The sequence below is a fragment of the Pararge aegeria genome, chromosome 3 (genome assembly GCF_905163445.1).
Source record: "Pararge aegeria chromosome 3, ilParAegt1.1, whole genome shotgun sequence".
In the NCBI taxonomy this organism is placed as follows: Eukaryota; Metazoa; Arthropoda; class Insecta; order Lepidoptera; family Nymphalidae; genus Pararge; species Pararge aegeria.
This window is the reverse complement of record NC_053182.1, coordinates 6036153-6061633: the sequence shown is the minus strand read 5'-3', so window position 1 is coordinate 6061633 and position 25481 is coordinate 6036153. Positions and strand designations below refer to the sequence as shown.

The 25481-nt window shown below is 35.8% G+C and overlaps 1 protein-coding gene across 5 annotated transcripts in view; it reads left to right on the top strand.

Moving 5' to 3' along the window:
- LOC120637181 (piezo-type mechanosensitive ion channel component) overlaps nucleotides 1-25481 on the top strand; it is a 68808-nt gene that overhangs the window by 31568 nt on the left and 11759 nt on the right. For 2 of the 5 annotated variants that reach the window (XM_039908862.1, XM_039908859.1), the window contains 27 exons: nucleotides 50-174; nucleotides 754-955; nucleotides 1712-1891; nucleotides 2632-2801; nucleotides 3345-3477; nucleotides 4055-4282; nucleotides 5443-5681; nucleotides 5971-6156; nucleotides 6846-7035; nucleotides 7501-7652; nucleotides 7733-7896; nucleotides 9468-9512; nucleotides 10351-10466; nucleotides 11419-11550; nucleotides 13582-13699; nucleotides 14403-14560; nucleotides 14760-14839; nucleotides 16205-16351; nucleotides 17547-17691; nucleotides 17775-17891; nucleotides 18163-18329; nucleotides 18537-18701; nucleotides 20436-20573; nucleotides 21155-21241; nucleotides 21329-21476; nucleotides 21694-21908; nucleotides 22917-23075. In XM_039908862.1, coding sequence (XP_039764796.1) covers nucleotides 50-174; nucleotides 754-955; nucleotides 1712-1891; nucleotides 2632-2801; nucleotides 3345-3477; nucleotides 4055-4282; nucleotides 5443-5681; nucleotides 5971-6156; nucleotides 6846-7035; nucleotides 7501-7652; nucleotides 7733-7896; nucleotides 9468-9512; nucleotides 10351-10466; nucleotides 11419-11550; nucleotides 13582-13699; nucleotides 14403-14560; nucleotides 14760-14839; nucleotides 16205-16351; nucleotides 17547-17691; nucleotides 17775-17891; nucleotides 18163-18329; nucleotides 18537-18701; nucleotides 20436-20573; nucleotides 21155-21241; nucleotides 21329-21476; nucleotides 21694-21908; nucleotides 22917-23075 — 4106 coding nt within the window. Of the gene's footprint in view, nucleotides 1-49; nucleotides 175-753; nucleotides 956-1711; nucleotides 1892-2631; nucleotides 2802-3344; nucleotides 3478-4054; nucleotides 4283-5442; nucleotides 5682-5970; nucleotides 6157-6845; nucleotides 7036-7500; nucleotides 7653-7732; nucleotides 7897-9078; nucleotides 9115-9467; nucleotides 9513-10350; nucleotides 10467-11418; nucleotides 11551-13581; nucleotides 13700-14402; nucleotides 14561-14759; nucleotides 14840-16204; nucleotides 16352-17546; nucleotides 17692-17774; nucleotides 17892-18162; nucleotides 18330-18536; nucleotides 18702-20435; nucleotides 20574-21154; nucleotides 21242-21328; nucleotides 21477-21693; nucleotides 21909-22916; nucleotides 23076-25481 lie in introns of all 5 variants that reach the window. The other 3 variants (XM_039908860.1, XM_039908861.1, XM_039908863.1) reach the window with 3 other exon arrangements.

Genomic DNA, 25481 nt, shown 5'->3' with positions numbered 1-25481 from the left:
TTGAATCATCGTAGCGTTCAAACACAATTAATTTTAAGAATTATTTCAGCTACCTCCACTACCTTTGGAGGGGCGACCCGCGTCCGCTGAGCCTCGTACCGATAGCGACACTGAGGCTGAACAGTCCATGGGAACGTCATCTGTCAACACAGCTGCAAAGCGATCGATGTATAGGTTAGTCATAAAAATCATACTATCCAAATTTAGGAACTAAATTATTAAGTCTTTAAATCTGAAATAGTGACAGATTGGTGTGTTTCACAATACATAAGCCAAGACCCCCGGCGAGGCGTACAGTTCGCTTAGAATATATAACTGCTGAGTATTGAGTTCTTGCCGATTTCTTCTCCTTAAGAATCTGCCTTCGAACCGATAGTAGTCACTACATACGTATAAAGTTTCAGAAGTGGGAAATAACTGAATTTTGATTAAATTTGAATCAGATAACTATGTTATACTGTGATGTTCCACCGTACTTGAGTAGATCTCAAAATGGTTACCAGAACCATGTATATCTTTTAAAGACATAATAAGAATAAATTATTAAAAGATTATTTTCTATTAGGGCAAATATTTATGCCACATTTAAAAAATAAATAAATGTCACAATCTCAATATGGGTTGGATTCTTCAATTGTTCGTCCAATTGTTACTTATTAAAAGTACAATATTGTATTTATTTTTTTTATTATTAAAAAGGTTGCTACTATCATAAATATTGAAAAAGCTTATAAATATTTATGTTCTATTCAGGAAATCTTCTCGGAGCCGTTCATACGCGGCCACGGTAACTGAGCGCGTAACGTTCATGACAGCACTCCATAAACTCGTTGTGAACAAGTGTGGTGCGTTGCGACGCAGCCTGGGTGACTGGATAGATAAAACATTCATCTTTCTGGACATTCATTTGGTCAAGATAATTTTCTTGTCTGTTTTGCTGCTCTGTGTATTTGACGTGAGTCTTTGGTTTTCTCTTTTAATATTTTAAAAGGATAACTTTTATTTGTTTGTATATATTCTTTAGAACTGTCTATTCTGTCTTGGACCGCTGTCCTTCTAAGTCATAATACCACGATGACCGTTTTGTTACGTGTATCATAATTGTGAATTATCACGGACTGTGCGAGAAAGTATTAAAATACCCCATTTTAATACTTTCGCTTCGTCTACCCTCATACCACTTTAGATGACCTTGAAGCGAGAATTGTAACGTTGTTAATATTAAGCACTTAAAAAAAATGTTAGTTTAGTTAATCGGATTAGTCACTCAGCGGGCGATGGAGAGAGCTATGCTCGGAGTATCTCTACGCGATCGAATCAGAAATGTGGAGATTCGTAGAAGAACCAAAGTTACCGACATAGCTCAACGAGTCGCGAAGCTTAAGTGGCAATGGGCCGGGCACATAGTTCGGCGAAAGGATGGACGTTGGAGTCCCAAGGTGCTGGAATGGCAGCCCCGTACTGGTAAGCGCAGCGTTGGTCGACCCCCAACGAGGTGGACAGACGACATTAAGCACGTCGCAGGTAGCCGTTGGATCCAAGCGGCTCAGAATCGCGGAACTTGGAACTCCCTACAAAAGACCTATGTCCAGCAGTGGACGTCTATCGGTTGATGTGATGATGATGATGAACTAATTACTACGAAGTCTTAGGGTGTGATCATTGAGATTCACTTCTCCCTATAAATATGAACAAGAGTTTTTCCTTCCAGGTTTCTGCCATGCACGTTCCTATAATGATAATAATATCTCCGGCACTTCTAATTAGCGCTCCTAGACAACGGATTTGCATACTTTTCATATCAACACTCATTAGTATTTACTTTATGGCGAAGATGATTTACCAGATTGAGTACATAACACACAGCTATTTTGATGTTAACTGTACTAAAGTAAGTATGCAGATTTACAATTGAATGAATGAATGAATGAATACACTTTTATTGTACACCACAGAGAATATTTACAGAAATACAAATACAACAGCACAATAAGGTAGAACGTACAATTTGGCGGCCTTATCGCTAAATAGCGATCTCTTCCAGGCAACCAAAGGCATACAAGAAAATGCAATACGAAATTAGTAGGTGGTACAACAAACAGTGTGTTAGTAGTGAAATATTAGGATTTTAAAGTAAATTAACATAAAATAAACATAAAACATAGTACATATTAAACATAACATATTAAAGATATGTACAAAAATATAAAATATAATACTAATTTTAAATCGTTTTATCTTTTTACTCTCCCAATACTGGCCGCATGCCTCCCTTTTATCCCTCCTAGGAAAAGATCGAGGAGAAGACCTTAGACCCTCGACGATCCTCCAAAAATGGGTTTTTAAAAGGCTTTAACGATTGACAAAAGCCGATAACGGCAGCTCAATGTGTTCTTCAAGTACAGAACGTGACAATGTTTTCCTTAACGGTCAAGGATAGCAACGTGAGGAAATTCTCGATAATTTTTTCAAAGAATATACCAATCTATATTTGGTCAGCTTTGTGGACTAAGGCCAAAAACCTGCTCATTCTGAGAGAAGGAGACCCGTGTCCTATAGTGTGCCGTTGATGGGTTTCTAATGACGATATTAAATCATATTTCACCATGATATGTATTGAATATCTTACAGGTAAACGAAAATGGTACAGAGAATGTCACAACTCACAACGACGCAGAATGGATCGGTTTCCGCAAGGCCACGTCTGCTAAACCTCTAGTTGTCCTGCTAAAGGGCTATATCGGTCTAATCGCCGTATTTACATTCTACTCGTTGGTCACTTACCGTCAAAAAAATATCAGGTAATTAAAAAGTTGCATGGTAACATATTACTTATAATTAAAATTATTGTACGTCATGCCCGCGTGGGATGTTGCCACGAATGCTTTGCGCTTTATTTATTGGTTTAGATTCGTTAAGCTTTATGTTTTGAAATTTTTTGAAACAATCTGTTCTTATAAAAGTAATAATTTTTTTTCTTTCTCACATAAACCAATAAAGCAAAAATCAAGAACTTTAAATAAAAATAAAGCTATTTTTATTTTCAATTCATGTTCATGTTATTGTGTCCGTGTAATCATCATTTAAATTCTATTCCTAATAAATAACAGTCAATGAATTACGTTTCCAGCGACTTGAAGTATGATTACTTTATTTTTCTTACTCTTTTTTAGTTTTATTCGAAACACTAATAGACAGACCGTGCAAAAGTACAGTTATGTAAATTTTCCTTAGTTCTAAATGTTGTGTTAGTAACGACATTTTCGCCAGTCGCTATCTTAGTAAACCTTAGAGTAAACTGTTAAAATAAAGTTAATTTATGTACTTATCTTCTAATTTTGTAGGGCTCTGGGATTATTGCCAAACAATAAGGAGAAATTAATGTTCCCAAATATTACTCGCAAAGAAGCGGACAAGGATATGATCCACTGTATCAAGTATTTGGTGAATTATGGCTTCTACAAATTTGGTGTTGAGGTAATGTCTCATAAATACCACTATTAAAAATATATCAGTAAATTGTGCAGTTATCTTCTTGAGTTTAAAAGTAGAGTGTCACTCGTAATGTTGTTAACCTGACCTGTTAACCAACTACGTAGGTAGTACTACGTAGGTACCTTTAGAATACGAGTTTGCAAGCTTGCAATATGCATTCATTTTCTAATATCTACAATATTGGGTCAAAGTTAATTGAACTTAATTTTCCTCGGTCTATTGTCGCACATTCTGTGCAACTGATTTTTATTTTAGAAATGTTCCCTCAACTATGCTGGCTTTCCACGGGCCTAAGTTCAATTATAATGTTTTTTTTTTTGCTAACGTACAAATCTTATACTTTGGGTATGGCTATTTTAGCAACAGACGTAAAACAAGATAAATATATATAAGTACAAAAATTGGTTCGCAAAGACAGACATCGATTGTATAATCTTTCTCGATCAAATGATGGCTGTTTTTCTATGGTACGACCACGTGACGACGTGGGGAAAGGCAGGAACGTCGTGATTATTGATTGATTGTACTTTTTTAGTAATCCAAAAGTGTTGATTCACAGATATCACTGATCTGCCTAATGGGCGTTATCGGTTCACGTATGGATCTGTATGCGGTTATATACGCTGGATGGCTTCTAGCATTAGTGGCTGCTAGGAGGGCTTGTGTTGCCCGACTGTGGCCCGCCTTTACCGCCTGCGTGACTGCATTAGTACCAATACAGTATATGATAGCAGTTGGATTTATGCCGTACTTGTGTATTAACTTCCCTTGGAGCGGGGACTCCCAAGTAAGTTCACTAAAATTAAAATTACAAATATTTTTTGCAGAAATTTGGTAAAACCAATTTTTTTTTGAGAATTAATAAATGAAAGAAAAGTAAGAATTGATTAGATTGCCCGTCTGGTGTTAAATGGAACACTATGAAATATAAACACAGCATAACTTCCCCGGTCATACAAGAAACACGACCCACAAAGTGCCCCCTTGTGTCTGTTAACTTAAGCAATGGTGATTAGCTTCATGTGCTTGTAATGACACCGGAATCCACGCCTTTCCAAACTGAACTTAGCACGGCGTTAGTGCTTTCCCGGATGAGCCTCCAGAATGTTTCAAAAAGTTCATCTACTACAACTTCTGCGTTGCTGTAATAATACTCAGTTTAGTAAGAACGGATATTAATAGCCGAGTTACTCCCTTCTGTTATGATGATAGTACGCCTTTAGTTCAAGATATAAACAATCCATAAGCCTTATCAGCATTGTCCCACAGCTAGACAATGGTTCATATGAGGGAGGGAGTTTAGAGCCTAAATTCTCCAGGTTAGCGATACTTCAACGATATTTGTATTACTATCGCAGGTTTTTGATAATTACCTGACCAATGGTTTAAAGTGTTCTGCGCCGCATGGGATGAACAAGACCAAGTTCGAACTACTATTATAAATGCGAAAGGGTGTTGTTTGAATAATGAAACAAACAAACAACACCCATTGTTCCATCCTTTACGTCACGACTTAGCAACCAATCAACTAAACTTTTGGCATAGATTTAGTTAAAAGAAAAATTAAAAATCCGTGATTAACACTGACGAATAACCTCAAATTACCAATTTATTGGCCTTCAGCAGGAGACAAAAATTAAATCCCCAGTTATATCCCCTGACAAGGGATAACATTAACGTGTTCAACTGTCAAAGTGCTGCAACAGGGAATAGGAGAAGTTTACCCCAGTTCAATATCCCAGGTATATTATTTGGATATTCTCTCACTTTGTTCGCTAATGCGGGGTGAAAAATATCTCCTGCCCTTGGTAGCCTCGTAATACGTAGTCGAACATGCTTACTAACAGTCCTAACAGGCAATAGGCGGTTGCCTACTCGTATCTAATACGATCTAAATGACACAAACATTTTTGCGGCACATTCTCATTTCAAGCATAACGTTTACAGCAAATGAAACACATCCGTACCTGGCTATTCTTACCATACAACGAAGAACCGCCGCACGCAATCAAACTCATCTTCGACTTCTTCCTGCTTTTGTTCGCTTCACGACAACTGAGAGTTTTCCGTATTGAAAACGCCCAGGGTGACAGGTATCCGGGTGGATCCAACAAAGAAGATATCGGAAAAGATTGGGAGACCCCACATTTCGTGAATCCAGTGCCAGATTTTCTTGGATACGTTGGGTGCGTAAACAAATTGAATTTGCAATTCCACATGCTAATAAATATTTAAAACACAGCACACTCGCCTACCTTGCTTTAGTTAAGGCATTCCATACTAAATAGTTAATCTCTTTGCTAAATAGGTGCAATAATTTAACAAATAATATATTTCCACTTGTTCACAAAACATGGATCTAGTTTTTATTAATCCAATTGTAATAATAAGTTGTAATAACATCTATAAACTTTTCCAGCCACAAAACGTTGACTTACAAAAAAAAACCAGAATTATCTTATAAAAATCTTTCAGGTCATGGTTGGACGTAATAAAACGTATGGTATTCCTGGGCATGCTGTGGGTCACACTTGCCATTATGTTTATGACGGGCACAAACCGTGTCAACCTGTTCTCTATGGGCTACCTTATTGGTTCCTTTATCTTCTTATGGCAGGGAACCGATTTTTATTTGCGACCAAAAGAAGCAATATTGCAATGGTAAGTCACCTGTTTCATTAATGGAAATTTTCAGCCAGCAAGGTAAACAGCTATACAGTTGCATATTTTTTTACTATTTAAAGAAGAGATATTTTGAAAAGGGTAAAGTTTTTATTTGCTTTAAGTACTTTTACTTCCCGTATTTGTTTCAAATTTTGGACGTTTGGAAAAGCACCATTTTATTGTCTCATAGGTTTGTTTCTAGCCTCCAAAGAATGAAGGGCCAAATTAACAAAACTAGCCGAATATGCAAATTAAAATATATAGGAAACGGGGTCTAGTGGTTAGGCCTAAAACCTCACTTTTAGGAAGACCCAGTTCGACCCCTGACACGCACCTCTAACTATCGGTTTTAAGTGCGTTTTAGGCAATTAAATATTCATTAGTTGCCTTTCTTAGAGTTCTTTTAAGTTTGTAAGGTCTTCCAATCTGCACTTATCCACTGCGGTGGAATTAGTCCTAAATCTTCGCATTCTGAGAGAAACCCCTGCTCCGTGGACCAGTAATGGGTTGATAATGAGGAAGCATCGGAGATGTTGCTCCAACTTAAAGCTGCTTATGTATACCGCTGACCGTATCCCGCTCGATTGGCTCAGCTCGGCCCTTTACAGTAACTAATATATACTAAATGCATTTAAAATGTGCTTTTACATTGGTGTCAATTAAATCAAGTGAAAATTATTTTTCAGGTGGTCATGGCTTGTTAGGTACAATGTTGCTGTAGTGGTCATAAAGGCCCTTCTTCAGATCCCGGGTTGCATGTTCAGTGCAGCGATGCAGGATAACGCTTGTTGGCTCGTGCAGTTGCTTGGAATTGGCTGCGTGGACAAGTTCGCGGGTGGCAATATAGCCAGGTTTCTCAAGATGCGCTACGATAAGGTTACTATCAAGTATATCTAGCGATGCTTGCAAGTGCTTTAGTCAAGACATTAATATTTTGAGCATTAAATATCAGCACAAAAATATTGAAAAAAAGTTCATTCATAGTACATCATTCGCTCCTTAAGACAAAACTTATCCAAATGTCTTAGACATTTTAATATGACGTGCATGTGACTGTCAATCTGTCACCCTACTGTTTTATAGAATATAAGTATTAGTCTGTCATATTGGTCTTTTTCCTTCATTCAGAAACTCTAACAATTATCCAAACATGGAAACTATACTAACGTAGTACACAAATTAATACACTTGGTGATAGGATAATGTGCCAATACGCATACGTATCAGAGTTTTATTCCATACCATAAAAAATTTGGTATTTCTCCATCTTTATGATCATGTAAATTGTATTGATTCTTATATGTATTCTCTTCTGACTTGTAACGTTTATTTTATTCGTAGGAATCGGTCTGTTCTGTGCCTCAAGAAGATATTGGTCTAGCATGGGACGGAGTGTGTTTCGCTTTTCTGATCTTGCAAAGACGATTATTCCACAGTTACTATTTCTATAGAGTAATTGATGAGAGCAAAGCGACTACTGTTCTCGCTTCAAGGTACACATATTTTAACAATTTAATTTTTATATTATAAACTATTTTGATACATAACTATGCTAAGAATGTACATTTATTAGAGGAGCAGATCTAATAGAGGAACTGAGACTGAAACAAATGACAATTCAAGAAGAGCAAGAAAGCAAAATATTAGATAAGATCAAAGTGAAGATGGAGAGAATTAAGGCTAACCAGAAAAAGATACAAGGTGTTATAGCTAAAGAACCTACTCATCATGATGCAGGTGAATTTTAGATGCTTTCACTACTTTTTTCAAAATCTAAAAGTTAAAAACATATTATGGAAATGGAGAGCATTATTTTTAGACTTTTCAATCTACTTTGAATGTAAATTTCCTGCGATAAGATATTTTTCCAGATATTTAATTTAAATAAAACCTTTGTCTGATAAAATTTTAAAGTAAGTGTCACTCCTTATGCTATCGTACCAATAGACGACGAAGAGGAAGAAGAAGAGGAAGACGAAGATGAAACTCAACCCGGAGAATCCGAACAAGTGCCGCTCGTTCGCGGGGATTCCGAGGAGTCTCGTCGTGGATACCACACGCCTGCCTCGCCTTCCCCACCCGGCTCACCTGCCTCCCCATTCCCATCAACCCCAGCCACCCCTCGTGGTTTCCATACCCCACTTAGCGAAGCGTCCGCACCGTCCACTCCTGTAAAACCAACGCTCCCCGCTCCAATACCTCCTCCTTTGACAGCACCACCTTCACAAGGAGGCCCGCCCTCCCCATCTTCAGCCTTAATGACAGTTTCCCTCGACGCATATCTCGAACCTAGACGAATTTCCTTCGAATCCCCGCCCTCCTCCGAACTAATTCCTAGGGCTCAAAGCCCTGAAGAATCATACCCAGTATTTTCCCCACCTCCTATTCGGCGGCGCCATACAGTGGCCAGTCCGAGCTTACTTCAACGGACTTCTATTATATCGCATTCGAGCCGTGCTGAGCCAAACTCTCATCATACTTGTAACTACAGAAACAAAATTATTGTAGGCTATTTTTTACAATTCCATTTGCTATATAATAACATACTATTTGGGCTAATACATTAAATCAAACATGCTACGCCAAAACATATTCTTAAATAACGTGACAGTTCAGTAAACTAATTAAAACATTTTACGAGTTCAAATAAATCATGTATCATGTGTGAGATATAAATAAACGCGACCGAACTTCATATTTATGTACATACGTACATAAAATATGGATATTATGAGATGCTTAAACAAACGTTGAAGCGGTATGTTATTATTTAGTAATGGAATTTCACACTGTATTTTTAAACTAAACACGATCGATGTTCCACAATTGTATATATTGTAAAGCATGTTTATACAATTGTAAATACGTAAATGATTTAACATATGTTATATATTTTAAAATGTGTTTTCTATTGCATAGGAAGCGATTCAGCGGCAGTCACAAAAAGATATCGAGGTATAGTTAGAATAACGCTTGGTGACGGATATCTGCAAACTGAAAACTTATTAATCACGTTTAACTTTTCGTCTATAGAACCTGGATATTCGTTCTCGTACATTTAAAATAGATTACACAATAACAAACTCCTTCCAATCATCGAATCTTTGTCTAAGTCATCTAAAAAATATCCCTATTATACTTAAATCCTTTATTAACGACAAATCTACGCTTCCGTGTATAACTTATGTCCTTTGTCTTCGTCCGGGTGCCTCCAAAGCTAACCGTATGAATACTTTGCGAAGATTCGCTAAAGTTCAATCGCTTCCCTGTGGTGTGAGAATGGTGTTGAGTTTTGCCTTTCTTTGTAGCACGCGTGAGGCTGCAGTATAAGCCGCCCTCCAGCCATCAGAAGGGTAACGTTGAGTAACAAGTTTCGTCGGCCTAACCTTGTGTTTCTACTACTAACCCATCTGTAGCTTCTTTGTTATCGTATTTAGGCAATCGAATGGCGGGGATTGTTTTATATACTTCCGTATTTTGTGTATTTATTTTAGGCCTGTATAAATCTGTAAACAACAATGTGCTGGTGTTATTGCAATATAAAGGTGCCTTTGCACGTGCTGGATTTGTTTTGTGTTTCCGCATGAGTTTGCTCTACATGTTTTGTGTTTACGCATGACAGTGTTCTAGATGTTTGCTTGCGAATGACGGGATTTTTTACTATCTTGTTTCGTACGCTTCGTATTTAGGCAAATTACACCTCTTTTACAGTTATACATTTTTCACAAACACAATTTCCTGTCTTGCTAATTTTCAACTATACAATAAACTCACCTCATTTGACCAATAAATTTGCCAATTCATAGATTTCAATAAAACTGATTTGACTCTCAAATCATTATACTCTAATTTTAAAAGTTATTTGGAGAAAGAAAAATCGTCCGCTTTTAAATGTGTATTATTTTAAAGATCACAATAATTAAATGTTTTTTATTTGCATGTATCTTCATAATATGTACCAGTTTTTGAAGGATAAGCCGCTTATACTAGCTTTATAAGTACTGGTGCTTATTATTCTACGATAAGAACTATTTTAAACTAAAAATTGGGCCATCGTTAAAATATTAATACCTTGTGCCTTATAAAAATTTATGTAAAATAAAAAAATGGCTTATAAATGCATGAAGTTTACTTATATTGCAAACCTTGTTTTACTCTCTGTACGTTTCATCGATATTTTTTTCTAAACAGCCGTGCGTTCCGGAGACTACTACATGTTTGATGAGTTCGATGATACTGATGTTCACATGAAAGACGATGAATCCAGTTCAGACGAAGATGCTCCAAAATCAATGGGCTTTGGAAAGGTAAGATGTCCTAACAACTCATCAGTTGTCTTAATACTAAATGAGTTATTTTCGGAATTGAAACGGTGTTAGTTTGTTTGGAAGGCATGGTTCAAATTCTAGAAATAAATTAAATAACGCTACGTGGTTTTGGGGGGAAATTATATCTTATGAGAAGACTGTTATCTCGTTTCCTTGAGTGGACGTGGTGAATAAATTCTGTTTTATTTCCCATTGTCGGGCGGAAATTGTCTGATAATGACACACAAAAGTAACGGACTCGGAATATTTGACTGTAACAGATTTTTGGTACTAGAGTAATTTTATGAAAAATAATAATAAATTAAAAACAAACTTATACGGTGTGATGAGAAAGTAAGATATATAATATATTTCTCTTAAAGGTGTCAAGGGGACTACTTTCCAAACAAACATAATTTTAGTGTGATATTATTAGATAGGGGATGCAGAATATTTTGAGTTCATTCTATATGGAATTTCATTTGGAATATAGCAAAATAATCTGTAAAGTTTAGTCTAAACTCTTCTAGTACGTTTATAAAGAATACACGCGGCTAGTAGTTTCAACTTTCGTGGTTTTTTGTCATGTTATGGAATTAGTGGGTTTGTTTAGAGACATTGATAGAAGAAATTGATATAGAGGCACAAGCATGCCAGCCTTATTAAACTAAATAAGTATAAACAGTCATAGACTATTGTTCTAATGAATTAACATTAATTATTATATGTTGTCCAGTGGTTTTATGTGTGTATATGTTGGGTAGCATATGGTGACTAACAATATGAGCTTTGCAATTAAATTGCACAGCTATGAATGAGTACATTTCGCTTTTCGATAACACTTAAAAGTACCATTTATCGATCGTTCAAGACATTTATAAAGAGTGAGGAATTAAGTGTGTATCGAGAAGCGGACTGTACAGGCAGTGGGTGGTATGTGGCATTGTGGTAGCTGGTGTCAACCGCAATCAAGACGGACATGCGGCGCGCCGTGTCGTTGCGCCGCGCGTCTGCGCCCGCTGTGCGTCCACGCGACCAGACGCGAGCTTCGTCTGTTACCTACCCCTTCTCCTATCCCCATCAGGTAAAGTAGTAACGTTACCACTTTAGTATCGTACAAAAATTAAAAAAAAACAATGAGAACAAAAACTTTCTCCTCAACCCCATTGTAGAATTTAATCTTTAAAAATTTTAAGCACTGCTTTAAAGTTGATACCTGTTCATTGTGAAAAAACTCTGTCCCGGGACGCCTTGCAGATGTAAAAATACGCATTAAAGAATGGTTCTTTAAAGGAAATAAATATATATAACAGTTATATGGAAAACAAATTTTATTTTGATACAAACTCATATTTGATCGGAACAGAGTTCGATCCGGCACCCCTTACTTTTCGGAACTTAAGCAATATCAACAATTTTCTCAGCAAACAAGTTGTTCTCAATAGTCTTCTCAAAATTGTATTAATTCTTATCAATCCGCACGGTGTAAACCCTTTTCATTTTGAGAGGACACCTGTGCCCTGTAGTGGGCCAGTAATGGGTTCATGATGAAGAGTAAAAGGAGTTGTTATTCTATCCAGAAGTCCGTTAGACTCGACGGACGGACATAACCCAACAAGAGAAATGCCCGTTAGTGAGACATTAATGACTGTGTACATTAACAAGAAACCGTGAAATCCTTGTTCTAAATCCATAATTTAGTTTGTTTAATTGTTTCGCTAGTTTATTTCATCTAAAAGCGTTCCACGAACAGATGTAGTCATAAAAATGATTTAATGACAATAGATAAATATCCATCCATGTGAATGTAAACTGAAAGAATTCGTTACTAAAACTGCTACAGCGAAATGTGTCTGTTTTTTCAGGTTGAAATGTTTTAGTTCCTTGTATTTGTTCCCCTTGAAAATATATTTATTGTTTCGGAGCTATGGTTGCCAAGCGTAATCCATATCTTATAGGTTTACTTTATAAGTAAGCAACTTTTTACTTTAAAGTGCGCAACAATAATCTTTTTGCCACGATGTTTATTAAAAGTATCTATATATATATATAATATATAATACGCTCCTTTATACCCATTGAAATAACTCAAAATATTGGTCAAGCCAAGTTCAGACGTTTCAGAAACTCGCCACCATCAATCACGTCAAAGCTTAGATTTAGAATGTTTGAATTCCTATAACGCTATTGAATTCGAAATGATGAAAAATTTGTATGTGCCGCAAAAGGTACAGAAAATAGCTTTTTATATTTTTTTTATTAATAAATATACTCTTTTCTGTAAGTTGAAAATTCTTCAGTTAAACTTACTCCAAAATCAGATATAAAATTTATATTTTATGAATTAACTGCGATGATGGATTTGGGAGAATAAATTTGTGTGTAATATGTATACTTTAAGTCCTCGTTGTTATTTATTGGATATGGTAATGGTTATTTATGTTGCATGTTGTGTATGGGTTTGATTGTTTGCTTTATGCACGGAAATATATGTTTCACTTATAAAATGATGGTGTTTTGGTTATAAATTATTATTGGTTCATAGTTTAGTAATGACCTATTTGTATGGCATTAAACAGTTTCAGCTTTTAATAGGATTTCGATTGTTTATGGTCAATTGAAAATGGTGACGACCAATTTAATACCTTTTTATACAAGATCTGCAGAGTTTCAAGTCACAAATTATTTTTAAGAGTGCACCAATTTAAATGTTTTTATAAAAACTTTTTTGAATCTAACAGCCTATTTCTTACACTTTGCGAGCCATACTTTTCTAGTAATAGCTGCATAGTGCTACGTTGTACGGATAATCTCGATAGATGTCGTAATTTAAATCAAATTCAAATTATCTTATAAAACTTTTGTTCTCAATAAAAAAATCAATATTTATTGAAATGTAGATATAAAACAGTAGATTCTCGTTATAATCTGCCAGATAAACAAATAAACAGTTGACATAACCTTGTAAAAGCACAGCAAGAATTTTGATAATGATTATTTTGACTATAATTTTAGCGCAAAATTATAAAATAAAATTATAAGTTCTAATATTATGATATATTTTGAATCATCTGTTGGTAAGGCGAACTTTACAGCGTTCACATTCCATGTTTAGATGGCCACAATATCACCCAGAGCAGAGAGCAGTCGACCTTCGGATGTAGAAGTGAGGCTTGACGAGCTTGGCGAACCCGGGCCGGCTTCAGACATTGATGAATTTGCTCCACCGCCCGGTAATTCACATTTTTACTATAGTAGTTTCTGGCCGCAACCACCCCCTAAAAAGTAGCCCATCCTCTGACTCTTTGACTATCTATGCGGACTATAACGCTGAGCCGTTGCTGCAAAGAAGAACAAACCAACTAACACGTCGTATTAATGAAATTATTAAGCACGATTTATATATTTTGGTACTACAATGAAATGTGTAATACAGTAAGTACTTTACGAATATGAAGCCGTCATAAACTGCAGTGGGGCTTCGGCCCCCCTTTCCGAGTTCGATCCGCAGCATCCACAACTTTTTTAAAAAAAATTAAATATCACTAGCTTTAACGGTGAAGGAAACCTGCAATGTGTGTTCGTTAGTGTTCTTTATAATGCTTTCAAACGTGGGTGAAGTCCACGAATACGTAATTGGCCCGGGAGCAGTGGTATGTACTTATATATGTACAAATGCACTGCCTACCCTAAAAACTACGTACGACTTGTATACAAGGAATTATCAATTTTATGCGATCTTCCTGCTTTATGTGTACTCTAGTTAAAACCCCTCTGCACTGCCCGGGAGGTGGACTACGGCCAAAACCCTCTTCATTCTGTGGGCCCCTGCCGTGTAGTGGGTCCGTGATAGGTTGTTAATAATGATGATGCCACTAGTAGTGTTTGATATTTTCTATATCACATATAGTATTATACAATCATTTTATTTCACAGAGTCCGAGACTTTGATAGACAAAATGAAAGGTTTCCTGGATACAGCAGTCGCGTTCATATCAAGCATTCTGGTATCCCTAACGCGCCATCTTATGAAATACTCGCGGGACTACAGATATGTCTCCCGCACTCTATCTGTAGAGAAGAAGAGATTAAAGGTAGTTTTTCTTTTATAAACCGCAAAGTAAATAATAAGTTTTATTAGCAGTAATCTGTCAAAACTATCCACCAAAAACCAATCTGCAGATACTCTTTGCTAGTGATTTTGTTATTTGATCTAGAGTTGTTGGATTAGATTGATTAAAGATTGCAAGCGTAAGTTAATTATTTAAAACTGATTCTATCTAACTTTAACAGGAAAAAGAAGGTTTTGGCATCGGATTGAGGGAAGGCTCACAAATGATTTGGGAACCTTTGCCGGAGACCCTTTTGCACCAGTGAGTAGAATTTCTTACTTATTTATATTATTAGTAATCTAAATATTCTAATAGCGGTAGTTACTCGTATGCTTGGGTATACTTTTCAATACGCCTTGGGTGCGGTTATGTTAACATTTATTTTACAAGACAAGTACTAATAGTAATGTAATGTTTTTTTTTAAGATATGTCTAAAATAGATTAGGAATTGTTATAAATTTTTAGCTGGTAGTTACTCGTAGGTTTATTTTGCACGCTGCTTTTACTAATAGAGAAATGGAACATGCAGAGCAATCTAACAACAATCTACTGGCGCCGCCTGTAGAAATGGGGTAGGTATTTTATTTACTTTATACTGACTAATTCATTAACTTGCCTTAAACCCGTACTTTATTGAGAGAAAATAATGGTGCCAATTCTGTTCAACATTATTCTTTGGGTAGTCTTAGAGCTTTTTGTGACAGCTCGTCCCGGGACGAACTAGTGCCATGCTTATCCGAGCAGCATTGCTATGTTCCGGCTCGACGGTCGCGGTTGCCAGTGAAATTGATTTACACAGATCGGCACTCTATCGGACATGTCCATTGCTATCCTGCAAAGTGTTCCTCTGTTTATAAGTAATGGTGTTCCACTTATCATTAGGTGAGCCATCTGCTTGGTCCGTTTTTTTTTTATTTAAATAAAAAAATCTTGAAAACTCAACTAAAATGATGCTATCCTTATCCAGAGTACTAGTGTGAAGAGGACAAAACTGCTTTAAGACCTGAATATTTAGTTTATTGAAAGATTTGTGTAAAACAGAATCGGCACCTTTGCTCTAAAATACATAAGTAGACATTAGAAAATTAAATTAGTTAGAAATTAGATAATAATCATTTGAGTAGCCTAGAAATAAGTATCCATTGCATATAATGATCGCAACGAAGTATACTTAGAAATTAGAATATCACATTAGTATAGAAGTCTGAAATTAGTGTTTATATGCACAACATTATCATTAGAAGCTCGCACCAGCGATGCTGAAATACATAAAGCTTAGATTCCTCTAAGTTTTTTGACTTTTATGTTGTCGTAGGCTTACTGATTATCGGTTTGAGATGTCTGAAATATATACATCAAGTAAGTCAGAGCACACTTCGTTAAATTAGTGTCTAGTGCTTCTACAAGATATCCCACCAGTTAATAAAACAAGCTGAGTTTCAGAAAAATGTATGATTAGAAGTAGGTGTTCAAATTTTACTGTACCAAGGATTTTTTCAGTCGTTAAGTATTGAAAGCATCTGGGATATATCGGGTTCAAATTTAAGCTGAACCGCTACCAGCCTCTCGACAGATTATGTTTGGTTTTGGGGTTCTAAATTTATAAAATCCGGGGGTTTTTCCAGCCGTAAGCTTAGTGAAATAAGCGTTCCGGAGATCCGTATCTTGGCGGCGAGCATGGAGCGTGGACTGGACTCGCGATCCGCCTCGCCCGCGCTCTCAGACGACACATCGGAACACGAGAGCGCCTTTAGCTTGCAAACCACCGAAAGGTTGAGTGCTGAGCCCGCGTTTAGAGCATCTACTGTATCCTCTTTAGGACGAAAACATATTTCTAACACCACACCCAACCCAACGCGTGCTAAGTAAAAGATCTACGAGTATGTTAGTCGAACATGAGTAGTTTCGAGTAGTTGGGGTGACGGATGCAATGGTGACATTGTTTTCTGCACATGTGCGAGTGTCTCGAAAAGAGAAGTTCGTTATTTTCAATCACCAGATACACAATAAAAAAACATTCTTCTCGACCTGGTTTCGAGGTGGGGTGTTAAATGTGTATCGGCTCCTGTACCTTTCATAAAAACTTTTTCGAATCGCTTGACGCAGTCAACCTCTTATTCCTTTCAGTTCACCGGTCACTTATACAAGACACGGGGCTATGAAATTTTCGAGTTTCAAAAGAAATCCTTGTATACCTTCAGAACCGTTGATACAAACAGTTCACTACAAACACTTGACGTTTCAAAAGTGCTTGTAAGCAGGGCTTAGTTTAAAATAAATGAATCTTGAATTTCGTATCCAACCTTGTACGAATGAAATAAATAGTAGTAAACGATATTGGCATCTCTCGTTAAAGAGCTCTATGAGAAATATTTAGAAATATTCACATTGAAAGTAGATTGGAATCAGATCGTTCGCTGCTAGACTAGATCGAGGAAAAGATTTTAGAGAGCACATTATGTAAAGCACCGCAGTCGAAATTATTGAAAGATATATACTCGCATCGACAATTTTGCACAAATTAATTTGAACGTCGGTAGGTGTCCTAATTGACACCAACATGCATAGTGTAACCACTATTCTTGGTTTCCGTTGAAGGTAGAGAAGTAATATCAATTGGATATAACTCCAATCAATCAGTACATGCTCTAATCGCAGTTTATGTAGTCGCTTGTTTATGGGCTTTGCTTCACAGTTTTTCTTCTTACTGGTTTAACACATTTATAATCGTCAAAAGAAATCTTTTATTTACATATCTATCTATAATTGTCTTCACTTCCTTTGAAACTTTATTCTAATATAACTTTCAATTTCGCACAAATTATAATAAACTATTGTTATTCTGTGATCATGAAAATAAAATTCTATGGACGCTTTATTCAAATGTTTATTGTAAATGTTCTTGTACATAAATATAATTTGAAAATCATTAAATTCTTTGTTACATGTGTGCAAATTATATTACAGCAAGGACGTAATGATGCTAGAAGATCAAGATGACTCAATGTTCAAACAACAAAAATCGCCACTTGTACACCTTGCATACGCATTGTGGTACGCAATTTTGGCACATACAAACATTGTATGCTACATTATGGTATTCATTAACCAGGTAATCGACTGTTAATAAAAAAGTAGTGATATATTTTTGTGTTCAAATAATACTATTTCAGATTTAATACTTTCTTGTTATAGATCCAGTCAGCTACTATTCTTTCCATACCGTTACCGCTTATGGTATTTTTATGGGGAACTTTAACAATACCAAGGCCAACTAAAACGTTTTGGGTAACGCTCATCGCGTACACTGAGGTATGCAAAACTGTCTTTAGGTTGATTCTCACATGGCGAAGCGTTTGTATAGCGATATAGGTTTATTTCGCCCAATATTTGATTTATTAACAAATATCTCAAACAGACGATCCCCACAATACCCGGTTCACAACTGTACCAGTAAATAATTTATGAGTACTCATGTGATTGCGGCAAACACATCAAATATAACAAAATCGCGAATACGGGACGCTATGTGGGCTTCTGCTATTATAAAGTTCTAAGATAACTTATTAGGTCTTTATTGCAGGTCATAGTACTTATAAAGAGTATGTTTCAATTTGAAATTCTGCCATGGAACCAAAAAGCGATACCCGCCAATATGCCGTTCACGGCGCCAAGGATAATCGGAATCGAAAGGAAGTATAACTACGCACTCTACGACTTACTCCTTCTACTCATTATATTTTTGCACAGGTAAATTTTTTATTTATTTATTTAAATAAAGATTAAAAAAAAAAAAAAAAAAATTTATTTATCAAGGAATTACTTTTTGTTGAAGGAAAATAAAAGGTAAGACTATAATTTTATGTTCATGAACATGAACTTTAACTTGTGTTAATATTTTTGCACTCCATATTACGTCAGGATTTTAAATGACTCTAACTAAATTCTCATTTGCAGGTTCATGCTAAAATCTTTAGGTTTGTGGAAAGAGTCCACACCCGAAGTAGAACTACGAGAGGATATGGAATATCCTCTAAGCACTGATGACACGCACTTACTAGTAGCAGGCCAAGGTACTGAAGTAGGCCGCAAGTACCTCGAACTACACGAGAGATCTAGCCCGTGAGTATATTATGTAGACTTACTTGTCTATGAAATTCTCCCTGTGACTTATAGATCGGGTGGCGTTATACGTGTGTACGGTATCGATAAGAGCCTTCAAGGTATCTGATTGAGGTGACTATTCGAGTCTCTTATGCAGATTCATGCAACATGGTCTAAAAACAGTACTCAAATAATAAAATAAATAATTTATGATCCTCCATGCATGAACTCTTAAAACTCACTTAAAATTGTGAGTTTTTAAATCAATATCTCTTGAGGATGTCTGCAGAGCGAAAAGTTGAGCCTATTTCAGAGGCTCTTTTTGGTTATAAAAAACATATACTTATATACCCGCCGCCAACCCTCCAACGAACAAAGCAGCATTGTTCTAGATGTAATTTTCTTAAACTTTTCTCATTATGAGAAAGGAGGCCTCTGACCAGGGTGGTATAGATTAGACAGATGATGATACTCGAGCTAATTGTTTTGTATTCGAATATGGCTTAAGCGTGTCGGGGTCTTACATATGTTGTATGGGGGCAGACAGTAGTGTGCGGTCAGAATCGGTGCAGCGTAACAAAGAGCGACAATACCTCACTCCCTCCGCTGCTACCAGCCCCGCTGAGACATTCGGAGAGCCGACTTCTGTTAAGCGCGTTTCACCACCTGCCAATATTGAACGGTTATCTACTTTTGCAAAATTCTTGTCTCATACTACTTCTACTACATCATTAGAATATCTTTATGTTATAAGTAACATGGACAGTAACATCCATCTGTAATTATGACGAATGTTTTTGTTGTTTCCTATTAATTTCATATTCAATAACTTTGCATTAAAATAAACAACATTTGATACCTAACAAGAGTACTATTTAAAATTCTTAGTTTTGTTTAATTATTAGATCATATTCATTAGAACAGATTTAAGAAAGTTGAAGAAGATCATCCGAACTGACGTTGAATTAGTAAAGTTATTAAAGTAGTACTTAGTTGTTATAGATCTTATACGAACTCTACTTGTGCTTTTAATTAAAAAAAGAACATCAACACCGTTACATAAAAAAAAGTATGTATCTGATCATAATCACTTTATGTTATTGACAACTGCTTACCCAGACCAAAACTCAATGACTCTAGACACGATAAATCTGATATATACGTATTCTCTGAGGGTCCGTAGACTGTCTTGGTTTCAGAATCAGGTGATTACAACTATGATATATACTATATATATTAGATATTAAATTGACAATTGACCCTTATTTACTGTACCTTGTTTTATTTTTTAGTGTGTGAGATATGTTGTTAATTTATTCTCATTCACGATACCTTTTGTTTTCATGTTATGGTGTTATTGTATATTTTCATATGCTGTGTTTACTTTTAAGAAAACATTACACTTAAATAGAATAGTTAAATTTTAAAAACGGTTGTATTAGTGTAAGTGTTTGTAAGTAAACCTAATAAATAAAATAAAAATAAAATAAATATCATATGCTATATCCCTATAGCAGCTAAGAAACTGGCTAATTCCTATCTATAGGCTTATCAAACCATTTTGATTAAAGACTCCTTCGAAAATAGACCTTGAAATAGACCTAGAATTGAAAATGGTACACCCGTTTGAAACACTCAAACATACCTACGTCCCCACGTTTTGCGATGGGCTTCAACTCTGGTAATCCTTAGAAGACTGATAATATTCGATTAGATAGATTATGTATCAATGAAATTGCTTCTAAACCATAGGCCTCAAGATGCTGATCAAAATACAGAATTGAATTCACCGCGATTTAGAGGCGATGAAACGCAAGAGCCGCCAGAAGATCACACTGAAAGAGAACAGCAAGCAGGACCTTCGCATGGTGGCTATGATGACCATTACAAGTAACGCTTTCTATTTACAGTTTCACACATCCCGCTCCTATACCAAAAGTCTTTATACCAAATGTTTTTAGAGATTGCTGGAAGCAATACGGCCTTGAATATGTATCTCGTTATTATTAAACGAAATAATGTTTTTGAAGTTATACTTCTTTTGGCGCGATGGAGAAAATAAGTGTGAATTTTTACGATGTGCGCGCATACCGACACCTGAGTTCTACATCGTAAAGTGAGTTCTAGGTGGCATGAAAACTATGTTCAAGTTGTATAATCTAGTATTTTTATATTTATAACACGTGTTTCGTAACAGTACAGACAGTGTGAATGAATAAATATTATAACGTTAATAAAACCTTTTTTATTTAAATAAAATCTTGCACTGCACTTTAGTTATTTTTTTCCATTCGCCAAAGAAGTATAATTTCTAACGCGTTTACATAAGTACACACACTCTTTTTTTTTTCTTCTTGTATTCCTGTGATCAGAACGAAGCTTTAAAATGATTGTATAGGCAGCTAGTGTTATTTTTTGTTTTCGTGGCACTGATGAAAGTTGTTTGAATGTTTAGAATATTATTGTTACAGTGTTAACGATGATCAAGAGCCAATAATTGCAGTAAAAACGACAATGGAGGATACATACGCACACTATCCACAAGTCATGTTACTTTCGTAAGTATTGCACCAAAATCCATGCTGTGTACATGCATATATAAAGGGAAATATGTTTTTTATTGTGAAACGTATTTTTTTTTGCAGGATAAAGCGATATCTGCGGCCAACTAAGGACTTTTTCCAGCGAATGTTGGCTCCGGGAGCTCGCGTCACAGCCGATATCTATGCGTACATGTTCCTTTGCGATTTTTTAAATTTCCTCGTCGTAATATTTGGCTTCGCTGCATTTGGAGTAAGTTTACTTTTTTAAAAGTGCCGTGTGGTGACGGCGTATCAGAGTAGACTGGTATCACCACTCATCGGTAACAGTGAACAAATAAATTATTGATGATTAATAAAGTTAATAATGTTTAGGTATACATCTTTTCATATCGTAGTACTTCTTTTAAGTGCAATTTTTTTAATTTGTTTTTTTAAATATTAATTATTTATTTTATTGAAATGTTCAGACACACCAAGGTGACGGAGGCGTTCAAGCGTACTTAGAAGAGAACAAAGTGCCGATCCCATTCCTCGTAATGCTTATTCTGCAGTTTGTACTGATTGTAATCGATCGAGCTCTGTATTTGCGCAAGTTCATGCTCGGCAAGATCCTCTTCCAGTACATGCTTATTATTGGCGTGCATATTTGGATGTTCTTCGTACTCCCCTTCATCACTGAAAGGTGCGATCTTAATAATTATAGTTTTAATAATTTTAATAAAAGAGGACCGTTTATTTTATTGCTATGTAGTTGATTTTAGGAACATCGAATTGCATACATTACTTTTATTTTTTTATCCACTACAAGTTAGCCCTTAACTGCAATCTCACCTGGTGGTACGTCATGATGCAGTCTTAGATGGTACTGGGCTTACCTGTTAGGAACTATGGTAATACCCCTAATACTTAGGTTTCTACGCGACATGACGGCAGGTCTTTTTCGGTAGGGTAATAAGTAGCCACGGCCGAAACCTCTGACCAGACCAGACCAGAGAAAATTCACAAATTATAAATTCCAATATTGCCCCTGCCGGAAATCGTCCCCGGGACCTCCTACTTAAATTCACAGCGCTCACCGTTGCGCCAGGGGTCGAAAAAACATACTACTTTACGATATTCTACGATACGATAGTTAGACATACCTTTACATTAAGTAAACGTTACTGTTTGTTTTAAATCAATTATATCTAAAAATACTATCAAGTCAATAGCCAACGTAAACGCGTAGTTTTTAAGCAATTCAGAACTTTAAAAGCTTTGCTTATAAGTAAATGTAAATTATATTTTTGGAGAGCTTTACTTAAAATAAAAAAAATACTTTATTCTGCTACCAATTATTACATTTTTCTTATTTGATGAATTTATTTCATAAAAATCATATAAAGTTAAATTTATTATTTCTTTTACCGTCCAATTCTTAGGTCTAATTTAACGTAGAAGTCGCCTAATCGGCGCAGGCCTCCCCCAAGTTTTTCAAAAGATCCCGATCCCCACACTTGGTCATCCAGTCTGATCCAATTTTCTGCGTAAAAACATCTCTCCACCTTTTCTTTTGACGTCCTTTTTCCTTTTTTTGTCTCTAGGCATCCATTCAGGTAGTCGTTTAGTAATTAAGAGCTTAAATTAGCAGACTTTAAATAAAAAGCTAACATACTCGACTAGGAAAGAGTTAACTGAATATCTCTTGCAGAACATTTAATACTTATCTCCCGCCGCCAATGTGGTACATGGTGAAGTGTATCTACTTACTGCTGTCAGCGTATCAGATCCGCTGCGGATACCCGCGACGCATCATTGGCAACTTCCTCTGCAAATCTTATCACTTCCTCAATATGATCTGTTTCAGAGGGTGAGTTATTATAAGTACTACTTAAGTTACTAACTTTTTCGTTAGGAGATGGAAGACCATTGAGTAAAAGAAGTGGTGGGACGGCTAACTAGACTTTTAGACTCTTTAAACAAGTGTATTTTTGCATTTCTAATCGTTCAGTATTTATTCGTTCGTACTTTCAAGTCTTTTAGAAGTTTGAGAAAATCATAAAACAGAGATATCCAGTACTAGCCTATACAACGTGTAACAGAATTACGAAATAATTTTGAAGGACGCATAAGTATATTTCATAAGTAATCACCCTGTACAAATATTAAATCAATATTTATTTTTCCATACAAACTAATTCGAAATTTTCGAAGTGTTTGCTTATGACAATCCTATTGAAGAAAAAAGATCGACACGCGCATAGTACCTACGCTACGCGACGCTTACCTGATAAAGTGACAGGAGTCACATCATTTTAATTTTGCCTCTAAAGATCGCCACGCGCATAGTACATACGCTACGCCACGCGTACCTGATAAAGTGACAGGAGTCACATGATTTTAATATTGCATGTAATACTAGAGCTGTATCTGATTTCTTTCAATAAAAACTATGGCAGTAGTTAGTACTCAAAACCTATTAGGTTTTCGGTTTCACAGATAGGTCTCAGAGACAGTACATAACCAGTGGCGTGCATCTCATAGATGCAAATAAGCAGTGCATACCCTGACCTCAGGGCCTCTCAGACCATAAGGACGACTTAAAATTTAAAAATTGAAAAAAAATTAAACAATTTATAGAAAACTATAAAAGCGCCATCTAGTTAAAACCGGCCGCACTTCTATGTAAATCAATGGACAAGTCCCGTGTCATGGTTTAGAACTAAAATAGACAAACTGCATAATATTTCGACTATATTTTAATTTTGAGTTGTAAACAGTATCCCTAAATAAAAAGTAACGCTTTAAATATAATTTAAATCTCATAAAATTAGCTGGGGTTTTCACGATTAAGTATCCATTGCCGGGCAAATCGTTTATTCGTCGCTCGAATTAATGCGCCGCGCCGCCGCGGTCTCCATAGAAGCACGGCGATTGAATGCATCTGTCGTTACTTGTGTGCACCAGCACACAAGGAAGTTCTGGTGTGTAGTGATATAATCGCGTGCGTGCTTAGACAATATTTGGCTCTTTCTATGTGTGCGAGTTTTCCAGGATTCCAGTATAGGGGTTTCGCTTGTGTGCAAATCTTAAAAGCACTGCTTACGGAAATTTGAAATCCAAATGTATGCTTTGTTTTTTTATAAGCACAAGTAATTTGCTTTGTTTGTTATTGTTTTAAACGGCAATAATTATTATTTGTAGTTAAAAAATTTATCAATGAATTTTATTACATTCAAGATCTTTAGAAATTTATAAGTACCTAATTTGTTCAAAAAGTATATTAAAATAACCAAATTAAAAGTTGCCGAATTATGTTAAATAAATTATTAACGTATACCAGGTGCCATTGGTAACTGATGAAGTAATATTCTTCAAATGACAACTTTTAATAGCATTTGTGTACTAAGAAAATATTACGGACATATTTTGACTATGATATTCTCATTATCGCTGGCGATCGCTCAGCGCCATTATTGTTTACCTTTTACCTTCTGTCATAACAACTTATATTCACCGAATTAGAATTAGGTAATTACTGTTTTTTTCGTTTGCTGTACGGTTGTTTGTAAATAGTTACAATTATTATTGTTAACATTAACCTTTGTGACAGTGTACTGTTTGTAAATGATTGTGAGGAATATTCTTAGTGTAAGAAAGTTCTTATATTCGGCGTGTGATCTGATGGTTCAGTGTGCTTGGAAAATGTAGGTAAGTTTAGAGCTAATTCTTAACTAACGTCTTAACTAAGATTATTCGTAAATGAAGGAATGCACCTACAAGGAGCGGCACGTAAAAAGAGCTCTGACTGACTTACAGAAACAGGCGAATAGCAGTGATCAATGTTTTGTTTCATTATTTATTTATAATAATACCTACCTATGTTTGTTTATTGTTTACACTAAAAAAACATTATTTAATGTAATTGCCGCAATGGCAGACAATTTTAAAAACTCGCTAGTCGGTCGTCTCAGAGCTTACTATACCTACTGGAAATAGGAGATGATGAGAAGATCTACACGGGTATCACAAACAATGTTAGGTTAGGTACCTACTCACAAATAAAATTATACAGTAACATCAAAATAGCATGTTCAGTACCTATTTTTTTATGCATACCCTGACCGAAAACCCTATGCACGCCACTGTACATAACGTACCTAAAGCCTGTGAAGTATTATTTCGGTTTTCATTTACACGTTTTATAAGCAAGGTAAAAGAGAGAAACGCTAATAAAATGGTTATTTTTCAACTAGAATTCCACATGATTAAATTT